Source organism: Anopheles cruzii, chromosome 3 (genome assembly GCF_943734635.1).
Source record: "Anopheles cruzii chromosome 3, idAnoCruzAS_RS32_06, whole genome shotgun sequence".
NCBI lineage: Eukaryota > Metazoa > Arthropoda > Insecta > Diptera > Culicidae > Anopheles > Anopheles cruzii.
In genome coordinates, this window is record NC_069145.1 from 86,774,084 (window position 1) to 86,795,787 (window position 21,704).

The window sequence follows — 21,704 nt, forward strand, 5'->3', positions numbered from 1 at the left end:
CGTTCGCCCGGCCTACTCGCGCCAGCCTTTGAGTGGCGGAGAAAATTAGCGTTCATTTTTGGTTTATGAAGTTAATTTTGATTTTTTAAAGGAAAACTTATATCCCTGGCCCTCGTTCGCACTGTTTATCTCTACTCGGTCCATCAATCGATTTTAATTCATCTGTTTTCGGTTTTGTTTTTGCAGTATCAACTCCCAACCCCAGAGTGGACGGCATTACGGCAAACGAGTGAAAGTGCAAAAAACGTGAGAAGAACAGGACAGCAATTGAGTAACAAGTTCAAGGAGAAGGTTCATGAAACCACCCAAAATGGCACCGACGGCAACGCTAGGAATCCTGTTGCTGCTGGTTTCGGTGTGTTGCGTTGTCCTCACCTCGGGCTACCAGCATCTGAAAAAAGGCTACAACTCAACCGAACAGTTCCAGTTCGAGTGCTACCCTGCATCGGAGAAAGGTAAGTGGCCACCGATGGTCAGGTTGAGGCACTGGTGCAACCGTAACACGGCAGACCGGAATACCGGCCACGATCCGGCGATTGTGGCTTACAATCGAACGGGACATACGAGTTGAATCATTCCAAAAAGCCAGGATTTCGAAAGGCTGAAAGTGGTCAGAGGGCGATTCAGGAAGGAAAGAAGAAACAAAATTACGAAGAAACAGAAACGACGGACCACGCCGACCTGTTTCCACACGCGCTCTCCGTGAGAAGCAACCGGAACGCATTTATTTGGGCGGACGGTTTAATTTATTGTACAGTAATGACATAAGGCAGCCGCCGGCGAGGGCGAGCGTAGGGGAAGGGTTTAGAATTAGGACCGGCCAGGAAAGGTGGAATTGAAAACCCGAAAAACAAAAACGCTCTGGGCATATTTATGCAAAAGCAAAATGTCGTTGACATCGTTTGCATAATTCATCGGCCCGAAATCACCTGTGCCATCGGCTGCCGGCTCCGGACAGCAGCCCGCGGACCGCCTACCGCCTACCTCGCCCGCTGACCCATTAAACCGGAGAAGATCGATGAATGGTTTTGTAATCGCGACTTTTCATATATCGATGGCGAGGTGCTAGCTGAGGGACCTTGTTTGGCAGTCTAGTTTTCGAAAATACCTCCATAGCGGCCGTGGATCAATGCGGCACGTGTGTTGAAGGGATGAACGATTAGCGTACGTAACAGCATATTGTCGGAACCTTCGGAGCGTGGTTTCGTCGTCGGCGGTGCCAGTTGACAATCGCCGGTACCCAATGATCCGGTGTTTCCGGAGGAAATGAGAAGTACATGAAAAGCGACGCCCTCTAGTGGACGAATTAAATTTAGTCGATGGTCGCTGTTGACGCACAACAAACCACTTGTTTGGCGGCCACGAGGCGGACGGACGGACGGACGGATCGGTGTTTAGTGATGGGAAAGATTAACGAAATCGCTGTTCACGGCACAAAGTAATCACTACAAGATGCCTGCGGCAGATACGCGCTTCCTGTGCGATTCGCAGGCCGCAGGTTGCCGTAGGCAAACAACTTTACATCTTTCCATTATTTTCAATTTTAGATCAGCCATGGTGAGCTACTTTCTTGAGGTTGTGTAACGAGAGGAGAGGCAAGACTTCAATTTCAATTTCCTTCAATTCAAGAACTTTCCGTAGCCCGAAAGCATCATTTGTACGATTCACACGCCAGGCGACGGCAGCTGAACTCCAGAGAGCGAACCAAGATCGGGGCTCTGTTTTGTATCATTCGGCGGATGTTTGACCGCACAGTCCGCCCCATGTGCCACAGAGGTATGGTGTAACAAATGCTGACAAAGTAGGGTCAGTTAGCACGCTGTGGCCTTGAAATAACTCTTGCTGCCCACTCTCCACGTGCCAACGATGCGTTTTCTGTTGCACTGCGTTGCAGTTCCATAAATAGCCGTCCTGACGTCGTTCGGAAACGGCGATGCTTATCGTCAGTTCATATTTTGACTGAATTCAAGAGATAGCTTCCCTGCCCGCTGCCGTTGCTAGAGGAAAAGAATAAAATAAGCCGCGATCCTTTTTATTGGTTTTGAGTGATTTATAGAAAAGCAATTTCACTCGCTCCGTACCCCGATGACACCAACGGGAGATCATACTCATCGGCCATCGATCAATGTGTTCTCATAAATATCGGAACGTGACCGGGGTGCGGCTTCGTCATCGGCACCGGCGCTTCATCGGCGACGCTACGTGCGTTTTATGGTTTCAGTTTTACGACAATTGCCTCTTCTGCGCCGCGGTGGCGCTGCCCTGACACAAATCTGGCCCTCTCACGTAAATCATTATTGCCGCGATCGTTAATGGGTAATCAAAATTTATTCTACAACAAATTATGCCACCAGAAATGGTCGACTTGTGGAAGTGTTGGAAAATGCGAATGAAGAAAAGTCCGCCGCCGCGTCAAGCCGCGATAGTTACGGATGATGAAGTTAACAAACGTGCCGCGCCACTTTGTAGTGCCCGTTCCGGGTTTTCAAGAGCCTGGAACATTGGCCAGGCGCGGCGCGGTCATCAATCAACCCGGGCGGGCCAGCTCCGGCTGACGGGCGCGTGACACATGACATGGCCGAAATTTGACGGATCGCGCGCGCGCGCCTTCTTTTTTACTTTCCGGCGGCCCCCGGACAGACGCCCCGTGTCAACAACTGTTATGATTGCGATCGGCGTGAAAAATGACTATTTTATTACTGCGCTGGCCCACCCGGGGGAAGGTGTCGGGCACTCGGGATCATATTGTTTCATGCCACAATCGTCGCGTTTACGCACATTCTCATTAATCTCCACTTGAGAGTTTGCTGACGTGGTCCCTCGATATCTTGGGCGGACCGGGCTTCGGATTTCCACGCGTTCCTAATTGAATCAATGGCTCGTTAGTGTCGGGCCACACGGACCGGAACCATTTGACTTTCGTTTTATGGCTCTGTTTTGCTTTACGCGGTCATGTGCCCCGACGTGTAAAAGTAGATAATCAATGTTCCTTCGTCGATTGGTTTGGGTTTTGGCCAATCTTTTCGACATGGCCGCCTTGGCCGCCCATCACAACAATATGTCGCGCGGGAGACGCTTTCGTTAGAAACAAAATAATGAATAAACCAATAAAAGAAACGCTCCTCAAATGTTTACAATGTTTGTCGCGTGTGCCATTCCGTGTCAATAACATCGGGCGCTTCGGGAAAACACGGGCCCCTCAAAGAGAATGGTGGTACTTGCCAAACGTTAACAGTGCACCGTTTCTGTGCATCCTTAAGGGCCGTTTACACGTTGCGATATATCGCAGCAATCCCTTGTATGAAACCAATTGCCACGATATATCGCTACGTGTAGACAGGAAAAAAGGAACAAATTGCTTGTATACGACCAGATTGGCAGATCAAAAAAATTGAATGCGCCGAGCATCAATTTCGGTCCAATCTCCATACATGTGTGCGTGTGCTGACGGTGGATAGACATGTGTGCGTGTGTTGATGGCGGTTTGACATGTTGTTTTGAATGTTTTTAAAGTAAAAGTTTAACGTGAGAATAATTGCCTCGCTTTAAAAGCCATTCCCTTGACCACCGTGACCGATTAGTACTCTTGGTACGTTCTATTTTTTGCTTTGTAACCGAAACGCACAATCCAAAGGCAGACAAACACAGTGTTTCTTCCATGGCTGTTTCCATGACACCGAGATCTGCGATTGCAAATCGCAACGGTACATCGTGGCGTGTAGACGCTCCACCTTGGCTGCGATATATCACTGCGATTAATCGATACAAGGCATTGCAGCGACATATCGCAACGTGTAAACGGCTCTTAATTCCACTTTATTCATGGCCTGCTGGCGGCGGCTGGCGTGTTATAAAAATGATCCACAAAACGATGGCCCCGAAAACAGCAGCCGACGCAAAACGCGAAAAGGGCCCACTTGGATGGATGGCGGAGATATTTTGCTTCTCACGCCCGCCCCACCACCAGATCTCAGCCATTCCGAGGTCCTCGCGAGCGACCTTTGCTTCTTGACTTACTCGCTGCCCAAGGCCGCCCGCCGACGGGTGATACGCATAAATTTGGTTCCCGCAAAAATTAAGATTCATTTCCGTCATATTGCCGATCCCTGAACACACAGACGAAGACGCTGCTCTTCAAAGGCGCTGCTCGGGGCGGTGTTGTGACTGCTTCACTCCGTAAACAGAGCCGTGGCACGCACGCATTTCCGCACGCCCCAAACCGGAAACTCGGTGGAAAATTTGTGGCAAAAATGTGACAAACCCGTAGAGAGAGAGGGGCGCACCAACTGTGGCCAACTTTTCGAAACATGAAGCCAAATTTTGAGTGCTATAAAACAAAATGACGGCCGTTGAATAATTGAAGAGCGCACAAACCGGTGCGTAAGAATTACAAGTCGCCGGTCCGCCAGGATACCCGTTTTGGGTGAGGACAGGCCGGTAAAAATGTACCCAAAAACCTACTTCGCAGTTCGTCCTACAACGCCCGCTTCATCGATCCGCTTGGGTTTGACGTCGTACTTTTTCGGGGCCTGTATCTCCCGGCAGAGCCAGGAGCGACGTCACAGACAGAAACAAGCGGAACCACGAGCGGGTCGATTCTCTCCCGCCGCAAACCGCGTGACGCGCCTTCCCCGCCCGATGCGGAGGTCAGGTCCAATAATTTTAAGATCATTTGGAGGGTGTCCCTCGCTCTCGGTCTCTCACTCTGCGCGGCATTTGCTCCACATTTGCTCCTTTCAGGGTTCCGCGGTTCCGGGGGTTGAGAGAGAGAGCGAGGCGAAGGACACCGAGTTGGGGAGACGGAAACTTTACTTTTGTTTTTCTTTCCCAACCACCATTCCGTCTGTGTGAATGCGGCAGAGAGCCAAGGGACTCGGTGGAGTGCCAATGCGCACCACCAGTTACGCATTTCGTTGGCCCTTTCATGTTTCGCCGCGGGAAATCTCGGTCCTTCGTCCCCATCAGAATACGTCACCGTTAGGATTTCGGGCTTTCTACGTCGTAGGGTCGCACCTTCTGCGGTTGGGTATTCGTGGCGCACACGTTTGTGCGCTGCGCCACGTGTTCGCTTAGCCGCACGTTATCACGGCTCATCGCAGAAACGCCATTCTCACCCACAGCTGTGATGTGGTTTCGTACCAGGACAACGACGGGGCCGCCTTTTCTCAGGTACTCTGCGGTTGAAGCGGTCACACAGAAGGTTCGGGTCGGAGTTTTGCAAAACAGTTCCCCTCAGCTACGGCCGCGGATCCTCGTGATGTAAAGTTTTGACGCGGACGTGTAGAGGCCACTTTGAACGTCCTCTGCTACTCTGCGCTTCGGTTCCCGTACGCCGGTGTTTCATTGAAAAGTCCTTGTCCGCGGGACCGTCGACCGAAGAACCGCATGCGCCACGTTACCGCCGCGGCACCGTACTTTATGATCGTAATGAAATAATTTATGATCTGCAGCGTGGCACTCTTTTTCAATTACGCCACCGTGGCGCGCACACTGATAGGTTGCCCTGGGCCCCACTGGGAGCACCCTAATTAGGCCAATGCCAGTGCCGAATGCGATATGATTCCTAATTCCTTCCTTGGCGCTCTGTGCAGAGCGTGCGTTATTTGAGTGGGCCCTGTCTTTTTTGTGTTGTCGTAATCTGTATAAATTTATTCTTATAAATAACTGCTCTGTCCTAAGCGCGCGCGCGTGTGTGTGGACCACAGGACGGTCCAAAAAAGGATACCGAACTACCGAAAGGCAAGGAAGCCGCAGCTTACGCGGGCAAGTAGATGTATTTAAATTACATGGAAATGACTGACTCCCGCGAAACAAAATTGGAGAGCCTTTTTCGGCGCTTTCCGTCGCAACCCCGTCAGCCGCCGAAGATTGTAGGCAATTTTGGTGGTTCTTATGCAAAACATAAGAGATTTGTCACACACACGATAGGTTACTGGCTGACGCTGTCGGTCGTAAATTGAACTACAATTTACGTCACCACGCGATGTAATAATCTGTCGGTCGAATAATCGGCAAGAGCCCAACGAGGCGGCGGCAGAAAGGCCCCGAACAAAACAATTGTCGATCCTCGTCCTCGTTTCGAGGACAGTTCGGGGTAATGTTGTTGGCTGACCACCGGCACATTATGCGTAGAGGACCAAAGCGTCCTAATAAAAATGAATTATGAGCCTTGAGTTTAGATTTGTTTCTCGGTCAAGGAGCAAGAAGGAGTAAAGGCACCCTAATTATGCCTTTCGATGGAGTGGACGCCAAGCTCCATGATTTATTGGTCTTTGCCAAACACTTGAATGAAAGTGAAACAATGTTAACGGCGCACCTAAGCGCGAAGCACAGTCACCTTTAAAAGAGAAGAACCAACAAAGTCCTGCAGATAAGACGGGTTCTCCCTACCGCGCGAGCGCTGGATGATCATGTGAGACAGCAAAAGGACGCGCAGTCCCACAGCTTCGGCGGCCCACCGTAAACATATCAGCGTAAACATCGTAAATGTATGTAAATAAGCAAATAAACAGATACTCTCGTACAAATACGCGTATGAGCCGCGCGGAGGGGCGAAGACACGCATGCACGCAGACGCAAATTGAACTTGACTTCTGCTACTGATAGCCTCCCGCTGCCCGGCCCGGGGCGCCCGGGACCTGGGCGAAAAGGTTCATTAAAAAGTCAAATGCCGGCCGGCGACCGGAATTTGGCGCCGTTAGCCGCGCGTACTTCTCTTCTATCGCGGAGCGTGTGGAATTGAAACAAGAAAACTGGCCACTGACGCGTTGCTGTTCAAATTAGGAAGTAATTAATTCGTGCGAGCTGAATCTGCCGGGACGTGCTCTGAACAGGAGCTGCGCGGAGGAGAAACAGGTGAAAATTAATTAATACCGGTACGCATTTTGGCCGCTGGCGAAAGAACACGGAGAACGAAGGGATGCGTAGCGTTTCCGGTATGGTTTTGAGGGAGGCGCACCCTTTCGATATTTGTTGCCCACTTCCTTCGATACGATCAGGCGTGTGTGCGATGTGATCAATCGAATTGCCCGCAGCAAAGCATCTCCACAGGCGATTATCTTGTTTCATAACAGAGGTCCCGCAGCGTAGCGAAACCGTGGCGCGCGCAATCCGTTTGTTTGTTTGTCTATTTATTCGGTGTCGGCGAGTGGACAGTTTGTCCACTCGGTCGGCGCGATATGCTAATATCCGCTTTTTCGGGGGCACCCCAGCCCGTCTGCTACCCGTTAGCGTGTGGGAAAATGTGATTCAGTTCAGCGGGTTTAAACGAACGGATCGGTATCTCAGCATCTGGGCGGCTCTCGGGACTCACTGGTCGTGCACTGGTTGTTTATTTATATTAATTTACATCGCGTGTTTCGAGACAACCCGACTGTCGTCACTGACTTTCTCCTCTTATGTGTGTGCGGTTCGATTCGAGGTCCCACATGCCCCATCATACGCGCGTGGCTGGGATTTTTAAATTAACTTGGTGTCCTTTGCGGTTCGAAGAGGTTCTCCCGCGGGGCCTGGCCTGGCGCAATGGGGAAATTTCTTCCGAACGGAGATTGCTAAATTTCCTTCTCGCCGAGTCGGTCGATCTGTGACGGATGTCATCTCGGTCGCATCGCTCGGTCGGTTCGTCGCTCAGAGACAGTAAAATTAGCGGCGATCATAAAGAAAATTATGTTAATCACACCCCGACCGACAGCCAGACGGCATAAATAAACGGCCATCAGCTAGTGTCTGGGTCGCCGCCCCGCCGTCTCTGTGTACTTGAGCATCCTCAGCGTCCCTCTGGTTTGAGGTTTCTAATTTCTTGTCACGGCGGCCTCACGCTTTTGGAAAACAACAACAAACACCGAGGGGAAAACAAATTAGCCGATAATGTTGTCGATCTAAGATGGCTATCGTTCGATGACGTTCGTCGGCCGGTGACTCGACGGCGCATCCTAGCAACCGGCGGCCGTCAAGTCTCATCACCATCAACCAAACCGTTTGATATCGTTTCGCTTTCATCCGCGGTGATGAACTGCACGGCACGTATTCGTGGCGTGGCCCCGTCGAAGACGTTTGGCTTTTCCTTGCTGATGGCGGTTCGAATGGCGGAACAGAAGCGACACCACGGCGGCCCGGCGACCGGGGGTCAGCCAGTGTCAGATGTCCTCCGGCATAAGTTGTACAGCAAATCTAACCGGATCCGATTGAGTGAGCCGCTCGGCCGACTATGATAGTCAATGGTCCGTGGGCCATTTATTTTACACTCCGGGAGGTCGCCCGGCCCGTCGTTGTGTCGTGGCGGACAGCTTTAGCTTGTTTAGTGGTACTAAAACGATTGTGTAAATACCGCGCGAAGCGCGCGCGCTCGTTAAGCAAAATGGGGCGAGAAAAACAACCTTTTTCGTTCGCTGCGCTGGCATTTTTATTTAGCTATTATTTAATAACAAAGCAATTATTTTCGAAAAATACGGCGAACTTCAATGAATTAAACAAGACCGTAAATAAAACGTAGCGCGCGCGGGCGATCAGCCGAGACCGATGGACTTTTTGGGGGGTCACTTTGGTCGATGACTTCCGAAAGGTATCGTTTGCTACATTTTGACCGCTAATTATCAATCGCGTCGATGCCTACTAATCCCTTCTCAACTGATCCGATATTCCGCATTGGATATTGTGCAAATTTACATAATGATACCCTTGTGGCTTCTGCGAATCCATGTTTTGAGGCTCGATCCACTTCTGATGGATCTTTTCTGTTCTGTTTTACTTTAATAAAATTCCCAGAGCTGGGACAGAAAAAAACAAGCTCCCAAATTTCATAATTAGCCACCATTGGCCGGGTTACCGGGTTTCCACGATGCCAAACTATTTCACGCATTTCCGGTAACATTTTTCCGCTCTTGGTTTGGTGGGATGTTCCGACCGCGGGGAAACCCGCGCGGATGACTGAACACGGAAGCATAACGCCACGAGCGCGTCCGGCTGCGCGATCGTAACGCTCCAAGTGGTTCCATCGTCGATAGGGAAGACCGAAAGGCCACGAGGTCGGTGGGAAGCGGCACTGTCGAGGAATGATAATTATGTGGACGCCCCTGTCCGTTGTGAGAGGCGTTTTTTGTCCGTTGCGTCAAAGTCAGAATTGGACACCGCCATAGAACCGGACAAGAAGTGGCTGCTCGCTGAACCATGACAGGTAGATCTAATCCGATGCGATACCTGCCGTTTGGGAGCTAATCCGCGGGCATATATCGCGAAATGGGAGTTTTGTTCTCGATCGAATGAACACCGATCTTCGACCCCGTTGTTGTGGCGCCGTCGTCGACGATGGCTGGGCGCGCGCGAGAGTTGAACGAAAATAATTTTGGACGTTACGGTTGTCGGCGTTAAAATTTGCTTCTCTGCCGTCGCTGTCGCCATCGCCACCGTCTTCATGTGTCGTCTTATCAAATAATTTGAGCAATTTGTGCCCTCCCGAGACGGTACCGTCCGCCCGGCGACGAGCCACGATCGCGCGGATGATTTGAAATCGGCCGTTTCTTCGTTTTGCTTTCATCATATTTTGCGTTTTACTTATTCGCGTTTGCTTCACGCGTTCTTGGTGGATGTTTTTTTTTGCTTCCTCGTTGGCCGGTTGTTTGCGCGACCGCGAGTAGCGGAGTAACGGCATCAACCACATCAATTCCGCAGGGGATGTTCGTTGGCGCTGAAATAATCTCTCGATCATGGCGCAAATATTTCTCACAGATGTGGCCAGCAAACGGGAGAGACAGAAAGAGAGAGAGCAGGCTATCAGCCCCCGGTCTATAATTCTTGTTACGCTTGAGTGGGGAGTTTTCTTTTTTTTTTGCTCTACATACGTACGCCCCAAATGTTGTGTCTTTCGGGTCGAAAATTTGTGACCGAAATCCGGATCTTCGTCCAAGTGACATACCACACTCTCCCGGGAGCCCCGGCCACAGGAAATGGTTGCGAGTAAATCATGGGTTCCGCAAAACGGAAACTTCTCGGCGGAAACATAACCTTACCGGGGGATGGGCGGCAGCATAAGATCTCTCTCGCTGACCCACCCAGCATTCTTTTCACGTCTATTAAGCTTCCGGGGCTGGCCGTTGGGTTCGAAAAATACTCTGCTCCCCGCCCTAGGCTTTTGGGTGGTCCGCGGGGTGACATGGGACCGAAGTTCAAATGGGCTTACCCTTCGCCACCATTCCCTTTCGGTCGAATTTTAAGTATCTGTCGGAGGAATTCACTGAAATGGGCTTTTGTTTAATCGAAATTATGGAAGGACCCAGCGTTTGAGAACTTTACGATTTATAATTACTTTTCGTGTACAGTTATTTTCACAGACAGATATTCTACGTTTTTATTGTCGAGAGCAAACAAGTGGTACAAAGCGTCGATAGATGGCGCTTCGGCGATTCAGAGCATCGCTTGCTAGGATCCGCACTCCTGTCTTGCCGACTGTTTTATTGTGCACCATATTTGAAGCCCCCGTAACCTCAAAAGTGCAAAATTAGACGCGTGTCCATTCCCCGTTTCTAGGGCAGCAAAGTTTAATGTATTGTGGCCGCCACGCCACGTACTTTATTTTGTGCCCCACGGCTGGTAAAACAGTTATCCTGCACAGTCTCGCGGTTTGGGGTTTTGTCGCAAAATTAATCGACAAGCAGTGTCAGCTGTCTCCCTAACTCTGCGGCCATCAACATATACGGTTGGCACGGGCCGGCATGCAATCGCTGATTTGCCTAACAAATTGGCGGCGGCCCCATGGACGCCGGTCCGATCGCGCCGCTGGACAGTGTTGTTTTCTTCGTCCTTTCCGCCGTTGGCCGTTCTCGGCCCCCGGATTCGGGTGACCTTTGGCTATCGGGACTAATGTCGGTTCTCCTTATCCTTATCTCTCGTTGCAGTCAACCTCACGCCCCGGTTCGCCTCACCGAACCAGAACGACTCGATCTCCATTCAGGTGACGCGCCGCTTCACGCACCAGATCGTATCGCGCATCTACGCGATCTTCCTGCGCGAAGTGCTCGGCTACCGGAACGTGAAACTGGTCGAGTATCGAGACGAACTGCCGAAGATCGAAACCGAACGCATCCGACTGTTCGTCACGCTGGAGCATCTCGTCAGGTGAGTCAAAGGGGTCCCCCAGGGTTCGCTAATTAGGAATGAATCGCTAATTAATCAAATTTGCCAATTAGTATGGTTTTTTTGGACCCAATCATTGCAGCAAACCTAACGCATTAAGTGGTGCAAATTAAGTGACACTATCTATTTTGCAAATTACGATCCTCCTGAGGGTGCTGAGCCCGTATCAAATTGCAATCAACGACTGCCGCGGTGCGATTTCTTTTCCGCACCGCAGATCGACGAAAGACGGCCACTAATTTACCTTCCCTTAACCCGACCGACTGAAACATTCTACTACTTCGCGGCCTACCGCGGAAAGGGGCTAAGAGGAGTGGTCCCTGAATAACAACTCAACAAGACAATTAGCGGAGCGGGCGCAAATGAAAATAAAATAAAACCGCACGTTGATATGTTTCGCGACTCGCGCGGCGTTATTTTTTGCGTGACTCCAATTCAACTCGGCCTTCCCATTGGATTTTTGGCAGCTCGTAAAAAAAACGATCGTGTCGTAGCCGCAAGTTTGGCACAAAGAGCTTGCGCCACCAAAACATCCACGGCGGGCGCACTGCAGCCCAACGATTAACCATTAAAGTTGATGGCTCTTCGGAGCGGGGCGCATTTAAATTGTAGATTGCTGGGTCAGGATTTTCACATGGCACCGGCAGCTTAAGCCTCTGGAAGGTTAGTGCACGATGCAAAAAGGTGCACTGTCGGCGCCAAAAAACCAGACAGCCATCAGTCTTTCCAGAGCTTGAGTGTCCAGAGCAAAAGTTAATGTCTTTCCAAAAACGGATCGCTGACGGAAGTGTGTCTGCGATAAGTTTGCGTGCGTGCGTTGAGAGATTTAATTTTGGCAGTAATTGAATTGGAGCGCAAAAAGCAAACCAAAAGATGGATCAGATTAGCAGATGTTGACTCTCCTGATGTTTGCTTCCAGTTAGCGAGTGATAGACGGGCAGACGAATAATTAAGCAGCTTCTCAGGTGCCACCAACTCTCGGGCAGCGAGCCGTGGCCATCCCTAATGCAGTCCATTATCGATGCTCTAATGCGCGGCTGGATTAATAGAAGAAACATAAGAAATAGAGAATTGGCTACCCTTTTCCTTCTCTATGACAACGCCCGGCTCTGTTCCGATGTCCACCGTCGTGCCAGTGGGTGTGCCAGGGTTTCTCATAAATCTGTCGTGGGGTTTTCATTAGCTGTTTCCAAAGCTTTTCCATTACGCGCGGCAATTTTCTCAGAAACTCCACGAAAGGGTTCTGCGTATTCGTTTGCGTTGCTCGACGCTTCGGTTCTTCGGTGTTAAGACGACGGACAAACTTTAGGGATTTTAATTAGCGATAAGCTTATTGTGTAAAACTATAAGTAGTTGCTCTTCGTTAATGACTTATCCTTTGGCTGTTTTAGGATTTTGCTGATCACCAACTTTTGGAGCAAAGAAGATCTTCCTTGAAACTCTCGAACGCCCTGGTTGATTTATCGTCCCGATTTATGTGTTATTTAAATGAAATAAAATGTACAGCAAGAGGCGCCTCTATCGAGAGACACCGACTGCGGTATGGCTCCTTGTTTGCACACCTTGGCTTTGGCACTCTCTGCACTCCAAGTCCGAGGCGGAGCCAGAAACAAGATTCAACGGAACGACACTCCAGGAAGCGATTGAAATGATTCTTTTTTTGTTTCTGCGCCACTGTTAGGTGTTGTTTTTCGAGATTGGTTGGTCGCACTTTTTAATATCGAACACCGTTCACTTTGAACGGGACGCAAGGAGTGTAATCTTAACGGTGCCATTAATCTTTACCTATGGCCCAAAGTTAGAATGTTTTCAAATGGCCTTCAAGGCACCTAGGGGGCGGTCGGTCGGTCGGTTGGGTGGGGTGAGTAACTGTCAATGGCATTTTTAAATATTTCTTCCATTCATTAGCGCCCCGCACCAAAGAGCGTTCCGTTCCGATAAGGAATGTTGTTGTGGCGGGTCTTCGAATGGTCCGATTGGCACCATTCGCCTGAAAGAGCGCCGAGCGATATCTTTCCGATTTGGCAAAACTTCCAGTCGGCCGATCGGCTGGCCGCAGGAGGCGTAACTTGATCCTCCCATAGAAGTTAGAGCGTAAATGCAGGATCGAGAGTGGTCCGTTTCGATGTGTTTTTAAGAAATCGATACACCGCCCAGTGGGTTGGTAAAAAGGTTGATTACCTAAACTACACCCTGCGCCATTATCAACCCTGTTTATTTCATTGACATTCAGTGTGCCCTTCACACGGGGCGCAGAGGGCCTTCAGATTACATCCCCTACACTCACGCTCTCTGCTCGTTTTTGTTTGGGTCTCGATTTTGTTACTCCGTTTCACCTGTGTCAATAAACGGCTCAGAACCCCGCACCGGCCGGTGTAAGTGTTTTGCGTCAAAAACGCCGCTCCTCTACAGAGCACCCCGTCGCCTTGGAACGAAAAATTGCTGTGGCCATCCCGAAACACGAAACAGGCGTACATAAAAAAATTGTGCAGCCAGACTGTACAAACAGCATCTCCCGAAAATCCCCGCCGAGCCGAGCTTGCCGCAGCGCCTACTGATCCCCGCACCAGAAATAGAAGTACATTTGATTTGATGTTTGCACGCAGTTTGTCACTTGGTCCCCTGGGGGCGGAACTGAGGCCAAGGCCCCCGGGAGGGGGGAACAGAATGTGTTGATACTCTCTTTTGCTCCCTTGGCCGACAAACATCCATGTGGCGGGCCCCGGCACCGCCGATAACCGCCGGGACAGAGAGTGGCTGTTGGTGCTTTACATTTTCAGAAAAACAATCTCCTTTGGGCGGATGTGGTGGCGGGCGGGAAGGTGCGTGCGTGCGTGCGTGTGCATGTTACCAAGTGAGCTCTCGGATTAACTATATGTTGGTGTTTTTATACATCGTTGGCCATTAATACCAAGCGCTTGTTTGCTTTTCATCTCGAGTACCGGAAAACCGGACCTTTAACATTCGGGACCCCGCGACCGGGACCGGGTCGGTAAGGTTGCGTTGTGTCCGACCGCCATTATTCGTTTAAATGGGTTTTTAGCCCGCTTAAAATATGTTGCGCGGCGTGCGCCTGCAAGTAGGCAACTTCCACAAGCGTGTGCGCCTGGTGGTATGCAACACAGGTGTGCACGGTTTTAAGGACACGCGCTCCTGTTAGGCTTTTGCAGGATTTTTCTTCCCCCCCAACTCAATGAAAATTCTTTTGCTTTCCAATTGCAGCGACAGCGGCAAGTGGCCCGATCCGACGATCGATCTGGAAGTGTGGCTCCTGTCGGATTACCACATCATCCCGACGGAGATTCAGGAAGCGGGAGCCATCACGAACCCGGGGCGGTTCGGGTTGTTCATTCCGAAGCCGCTGGTGCGCAAGGAGGACTCGTTCCCGAAGCTGCTCCCGTACACGCTGTTCCAGGAGGATGTGAACGATCGGCGATACTATGAGTTTATCAAAAAGTTCGACGTGTCCGAGGGTGTGCTCGATTCGATCCGTCGGTACGCCGAGCGGGTTTGTGGCGAGGAGTGCAACGAGCACGGTATGTTCATCCCGGACCAGTGCACCGAGGGCCGCAAGTGTGCCCTGGTATTGGCCCCGCACTACGAGGACACGCGCTTCCTGGTGAAGCACATCTACGAGATGGGTTTCCAGCTGAAGGTTATGTGGATGGGCGACAAGCTGAAGCTCGCCATCCGCCAGCTGATGGCGGCGTACGGGGGTGACCGGAAGAACGGGAAAAAGTTCCTCGTGTTCCACTGGACACCGTCGGAGGTGATCAACAGCCGGACGATGGAGTACCTGCCGGTGACGATGCCCCGGTGTGAGGAAATGTTTGCCAGCAACGACACGGGCTGCAAGTACGAGATGACGCCGCTGCTGAAGTACTACGCCAAGCAGTTCCGGTTCTCCGACCACGCCGTGCAGTCGTTTATGCAGCTGTACTTCGAGGAGGACGAGATGCGCGGTGTGTTCGATCTGTACGATCAGTACGAGGACCGCATCCTGGCGGCCCGGGACGAAACGAACCTCGAGTACAGCAAGCAGGGCGTGGCGCAGTACTACAACGCGATCGGCTGCGACTGGATGAGGGCCCGCGAGTCTATCTGGTCGAAATGGAAACCGCACGGCCAGGCCAAGGAGGAGGTGTTTATCGGCGGGATTTTCCCCCTGTCCGGGATGGGGCCCTCGTACCTGGGGATTGCGCCGGCCGCACTGATGGCCCAGCACGACATCAACGGGAACCGTACGATCTTGCTGAACCACGAGTTGGCCGTGCAGCAAAACGATGGCCAGTGCCGGGCGGACACGGTCATGAAGTCGTTCATCAACTACTACATCCAGCAGACGCGCATGATCGGTGTGCTGGGGCCGGCCTGCAGTGAAACGGTGGAGCCGATCGCCGGGGTGTCGAAGCACTTCCGCATGGCCGTCATCTCGTACTCGGCCGAGGGAGCCTTCCTGTCGGACCGCCAAACGTATCCGTACTTTTTCCGGACCATCGGCGAGAACCGGCAGTACGAGCATGTGTACGCGCAGCTGTTGCCGCGGCTGAACTGGCACCGGGTTGCGGCCCTGACCGAGGATGGCCAGAAGGCCACGGAGTACATTTCGTACATGGAGACGCTCCTGAAGGAGCACCACATCGATCTGATTTCGAACAAAAAGTTCCCCCGCGATCGAACCGACATTGAGATGAACCGGGTAAGTCCGCAAACTGAGGCGCCAAATGGCCCAGGGTGGTTTCGTAATAAATCGTGTCCTTTCTCCCTTCCTCCGCGTACAGTATCTGCAAGACTTGAAGTCGAAAAATGCCAAAATCATCATCGCCGATGTGGACGACAAGGTGGCCCAGGTGATCATGTGCGAGGCGTACAAACTGGAGGTAAGTCCCCGTCGGACGGGCCTCTTCGGGATCCTGCCCGAAATGCCGTCCGCCGTGACACATACACACACGACAAGCAAGGCTACTGAATATTCAAATCATCGGCCACTCGAGGGCCACCCTGTTACCCTCTCTCTCTGATGGTGTTCGTGGTGGTTCCCAAGGTCAAACGTCGGTGCGTTTCCAGTAAATATTCAATGACACGACGAACGCGGGGACCCTATTTCTGTCCTGGTGAAGGGTTTCGGCGGAGCTACAAACACATTTGTCGCCAGAGTATTAACATTCCCGGCTGCCGGAGGCGCGCCGCGCTTTCGATGATTTCGGTTCGAGATAAAAGAAAACAATTTCATTACGGCCAAAGTATGATCGATCGACACGAGCCGACGGTCATCGGGACATCACCGGGGAGTGATTAATGGAAAAACAGGTGCCCCGTGTTGTTTGATTATTTGTTACCCTTGGCCGGACGGCGCCAACCCGGCCGCTAACTCTCGCACTTCATTTGATACCGCGTTACGCAAAAATGTAAAATTGCTTAATCAGAAACCTGTTACGGGGGCGCGACTTTTGCTGCGTGAAAATGGTGCCACCGAAACTGCACACCATCAATAAACGCTCCTCAGGCGCCTGAACCCGATCCCGGGGGCAGACAGGTGGCCAACCAAGCTTTGCTTAGGTCGCCGAAAACCATAGCGAAAACAAAGACTACGCGTGAACGAGACAATTTGCAAATTAAGCGGGTTTTCCGATTCGTTCCTGGTCAACCGGAAACCGAGCGGGAACCGGAACGCACCGAAGTATCGGTTGGCAGTGGGTTTGGCGTGCAATGTTAGCTGTAATTATGCATTTAGCATGCAATTACTGTCCGACGGAATTTAGCATGAAAATCGAACTCGAAAACCTTCCGCCGAACTGGGGTTGGCCTTGCTGACCATCGGGTGGCAAAGAATAATTCGATAATCGTTCTGTGCTGTGCGATGGTAACATAAATTTCTGCACAACCCAGCACAAAACAACTCGCTTAACACCCCGGTAATCGGATACTGCCCCGGATCGGAATAGTGTGTTCTCTTCGAATCGAGGAGTTCGCTAGGGTCGGTCGGCCGGGTGGGTTGGCGCCGGCTGCGTAGCCACACTGGAAACGGATACCGTACTCGGTCCGGGTGGCCTATTCGCAATTTGCTGCCGCGGGGGCCAGCAGTGCCAAATTATGGTCACGTTTCGCTAATCAAACAATTCGTTGGAGTCCCTGGCGCTCCAACTTTTTTTTTCTTATTTTCCAATGGACATTCCGCCAACTGGCCAATTTGATAGATTTGATAAAAGGGAAAATCACACTGAACAACAGCGCTGAAGAATATGCTGACTGCGATCCTTCGACGCGGTCGCAGAAGCCTTTGCCTTTGGCAAGTGAGGCGAGAGAGGTATCAGAGCGAACAAAAGGGTGCAAAACGGGGCGCTGTGCCGCTAAATTTACTGCTGCCTAATGAATTTTAAGTTGTATGTCATAAAAAAGTGTAAGCAAGCGGTCCGGTTACCGTTTGAGAACCGTTTGAGGCACGCTTTGGGCAAATCTACAAGCTAATATGATAAAGTGTTTATTACTGCCGTGTGCTGCGGAGCACAACGAACGAGTGACGGGAAACGGAACGTTTTGTTTCTACCACATGCCCACTATACAGCATTTTCGGTGATGTTGGCCACCGGTTTAATTGAGAGTGACATTGTTTTGTACGGCAAAAACCGCCCGTTTCGAATCGTTCTGAGTACAACCGTTTGCATACTTTCTGGCGTTTGGTTTCGAAGATTAGATCCATTTCCGCTCATAGCGCCTAGATGTATGCAATCGGAGACTACCTTCGCAGTTCTATGCTGTCCTGGTATCGGAAAAAGGTTTTTTAAGTCGCAAAATTTCACCCTCTGTGTGACCTGGCCAAATTCTACGGGATTGTCTCTTAATGACGAAAGTGTTGTACCACACACTTACCAGTTTGTTAAAATTCAAATTTTCGAACGCCGAAGGCTTACAAAACAATAGTTCAGTTGAGCCTTTCTAAAGATTACTTTATTCAACCTACTAGCTGTTCCCGGCGTCGCCAACCCTCAAGTTTTCCAAAGTCTGATCCTAATCCTTATTACCGTTTCTTCAACAGATGACAGCCGAAAATGGGTACATTTGGTTCCTGCCAATCTGGCTGTCGAACGTGTGGAACCTGAGCGCGGAGCAGCGTCACAGCGAGAACCTTCCACCGACGCTCGCCGGCAGCAACAACAACGGCAGCAATGGTGGCGCAACGGCCACGACGACGGGAGGACCCCGCGCTTGCACGACCAGTGAGCTGCTGCGGGCCATGAACGGCCATTTCTCGCTGTCGCACGCACCGTACGCCGATGATGACGCTCGACTGGACGTGGACGGATCGACGGTGCGCGAGTGGAAAGAAAAGTACGCCCGGACGCTGGCGGAGCAGGGCTACCAGGCTTCGGACTATGCCGGATACGCGTACGACGCCGTCTGGGTCTACGCCCTGGCCCTCGATCGGTTGCTGCGCGAGGATCCTTCCTATTTCAGTGATCTCCACTCGCAGCAAACGACGAACCGGCTGATGGAGATTATCCGGACGACCGACTTTCAGGGCGTCTCCGGGCGCATCCGGTTCGGTGAGGCCGGCTCGCGGTACACGATCATCAACGTGGTGCAGTTTGTGAACGGAACGCCCAACATCGTTGGCCACTTTACGCCCAACATTTCCGAGGCTGAGTACGAGCTGATCGGGGGCGAACTGCGGCTCAACGAGTCGGCGATCGTGTGGATGACGCGGGATGGCCGCGCTCCGGACGATGGGGCTCTCGTGTGCTCGTTCGCTGGCGTGGCCCGCCTGTTTGGGATCAGCTGCGAGCAAGCGACCGTCGTCGTGACGACCGTGTTCTGTATCCTCTGCATTGCGATCCTCTCCGTGGCTTCGTTCCTGTTCTGGAAGGAGCGGTACGATCGCAAGATGAAAACGTCGGCCAAATACCTGCAGAAACTCGGCATCGATCTCCTATCGCCGTCGGCCATCCCATTCAACACGCTCGACAAGTGGGAGATCCCGAAGGACCGGGTCGTGATCAATCGGCGGCTCGGCGAAGGTGCGTTCGGTACGGTGTACGGCGGTGAGGCGCAGATCGAGGACGAAGGCTGGACGGCGGTGGCCGTGAAGACGCTCAAGGTGGGATCGACCACCGAGGACAAGGTGGATTTCCTGTCCGAGGCCGAAGCGATGAAGCGCTTCGACCACAACAACATCGTCCGCCTTCTCGGCGTCTGTCTGCAGTCGGAGCCGGTCTACACGATCATGGAATTTATGCTGTACGGGGACCTGAAGACGTACCTGCTGGCCCGTCGCCATCTGGTCAACAGCAAGCAGTCGGAGGACTCGGACATCTCGAACAAGCGGCTCACGATGATGGCACTGGACGTGTCGCGAGCGCTCTCGTATCTGGCCGAGCAAAAGTACGTCCACCGGGACGTGGCCTGCCGGAACTGCATGGTGAACGCGCAGCGGGTCGTCAAGCTGGGCGACTTCGGGATGGCACGGCCCACGTTCGAGAACGATTACTATCGGTTTAACCGGCGCGGCATGCTGCCGGTGCGCTGGATGGCCCCAGAATCGTTGGCCCTCGGGTACTTCACGCCCGCCTCGGATGTCTGGTCGTACGGGGTGCTGCTGTACGAGATCATCACGTTCGGGTCGTTCCCGTTCCAGGGCCTCACCAACAACCAGGTGTTGGAGCATCTGAAAAAAGGCTGCACACTCACCATTCCGACCGGCGTGAAGGCGCAGCTAGAGGGGCTCATGAGGGCATGCTGGAACCCAGACTTTAAGAAGCGCCCGTCGGCGTCCGAGGTGTCCGATTTCATCTCGAACTACCCGCGGCTACTCAATCCCTGCCTGGACGTGCCGCTCGCCTCGGTCGAGATGGTCGATAATGGGAGCGATCAGTTCGAGTTGCTGCCGGGGCTGCGCAAGTACAAGGACGATCAGCAACCGACGGCCGATCTGCTCGTCGGCACGCAGCCCCTGAACGATCTGAACAATGGCTACAACAACGTCAGCATCATGGCCACCCGCAGCGGCAACCCGCAGCAGCAGCAGCAGCGCCATCATCGGCAGCGGGCCATCAACCTGAACGATCTGAATGTGGCCACCGACTTCACGACCGTCAACCCACTGTCACCGTTGGACGATGACGATCTGGAGCACCAGTACCACCCGCATCTGCCTCTCGGCCGCAGCCCGCAGCAACCGGGGGATCAGGAGTCCGGGCAGGCCGAGGGGTCAAGCTCCTCGCAGGGAACCGCACATCTGAACGTGTACAATCCGATCGAACCGCTGCTCCAGCGGGACACGGAAGTGACCAAGAGCAACAACAGCCTGCTGCGGTACGTGCCAATGTTTGGGTTCGGCAAGAGCCGAACGGTCACCATCGGCGGTACGACGATCGTGACGGGCAGCGGTGGTCAACCGGCGGCGGCGGCCAACAACATCCCGAGCGCCCTGCACTGTACCACGTCGATGGGCTCGATGATCACCGGCGGTGCACCGAAGTCTCCGACCGGCTCGATTCTCGGCACGAGCGGTGGCACCATGATCGTGAACACCCGAAGCACCAGCACGACCGTCTTGTAGCCCGCGGAGCCCGGCAAGGACCTGCCGGTGGCGGTAGACGGTGCCGGTGATGAGGAGGAGGCGGAAAGGGAGGAACTGAAACCAAAACTATAGTTACTTTTTTAAACCACGTTTACCATATTAGGGCTGAGGTCAGGGCCGCCGCCACGGATCGCAACCGGGAAGATGCCAAGCGACAGTGACATTAATCTCCAATAGTACAAATCAACTCATGCCGTCCAAGATGCGGGTCAGGGGGTCAGTGTGTGACACGCCAGGGGTCAGGGGTCGTGTGCGCTCTCTGGACACACATAGTACATATGCTCAACACAAAGAAAGAACTAGCAATAAGCGAGAGAGAGAGAGAGAGCTGTAAATAAGTTTTGTTATTTGAAACCTTTGGTTTTCCCCAAAGACTTTAAAGTTGTTGTGTATTAAGCAAGGGACTCCCTCAGGTGCCCCTACGAATCGAGAACCAATCAACCTCTAAATAATTAGCCAAATTTTGTTAACAACACACACGAGTAGTGGGGCCACCGTTTCGTGCATCGTGTACCAACTATGTTGTGATTAGGTTAACGTTACACCCCCCCGGGAACGGAGGATGGCTGGAAGGACCAGAGAGGCTCATGATAGCGGCGGCGAACGGATTGTGATTGTGAGAGAAGATTATGCTTCATTAGAAAAGGGGAAAACATCGTTAGAAAATCAAACAAAACGTAGGATAAACCAAAGGCAATTTCTAAAACTAGACAGTAGCAGAAAAACCATACCGCGAACCAACCCCCCGGAGGGATGTTGGGATAGAATTAGGTACCTCTCTCGTGGAAGGCTCTCCATCACCCGCCAACGACGGGGGGGGGGGGGGGGGGCAGCAACGAAAGGAACGAACTCAGGACCGAAGAAAATAATCTCCATTTATTTTACAAACACACACACAGGCTGCTTTCGGAAACAGTGATAAAGACTGATTAGATGTTAAGGATGTTAGGATGGACCGTTCTCGACGGCGTGACGGCGGGCGAGGACGCAGCCCCCGGAC

The 21,704-nt window shown here is 52.2% G+C and overlaps 1 protein-coding gene across 1 annotated transcript; it reads left to right on the forward strand.

Moving 5' to 3' along the window:
- The first annotated feature begins 310 nt into the window (after positions 1 to 310).
- On the forward strand, positions 311 to 21,260 carry LOC128271240 (uncharacterized). Its single transcript, XM_053008684.1, has 5 exons — positions 311 to 455; positions 10,890 to 11,109; positions 14,350 to 15,826; positions 15,909 to 16,007; positions 18,164 to 21,260. The coding sequence occupies exons 1-5, from the start codon at positions 311 to 313 to the stop codon at positions 20,681 to 20,683; spliced, it is 4,461 nt and encodes a 1,486-aa protein (XP_052864644.1). The 3' UTR covers positions 20,684 to 21,260.
- Positions 21,261 to 21,704: the final 444 nt, after the last annotated feature.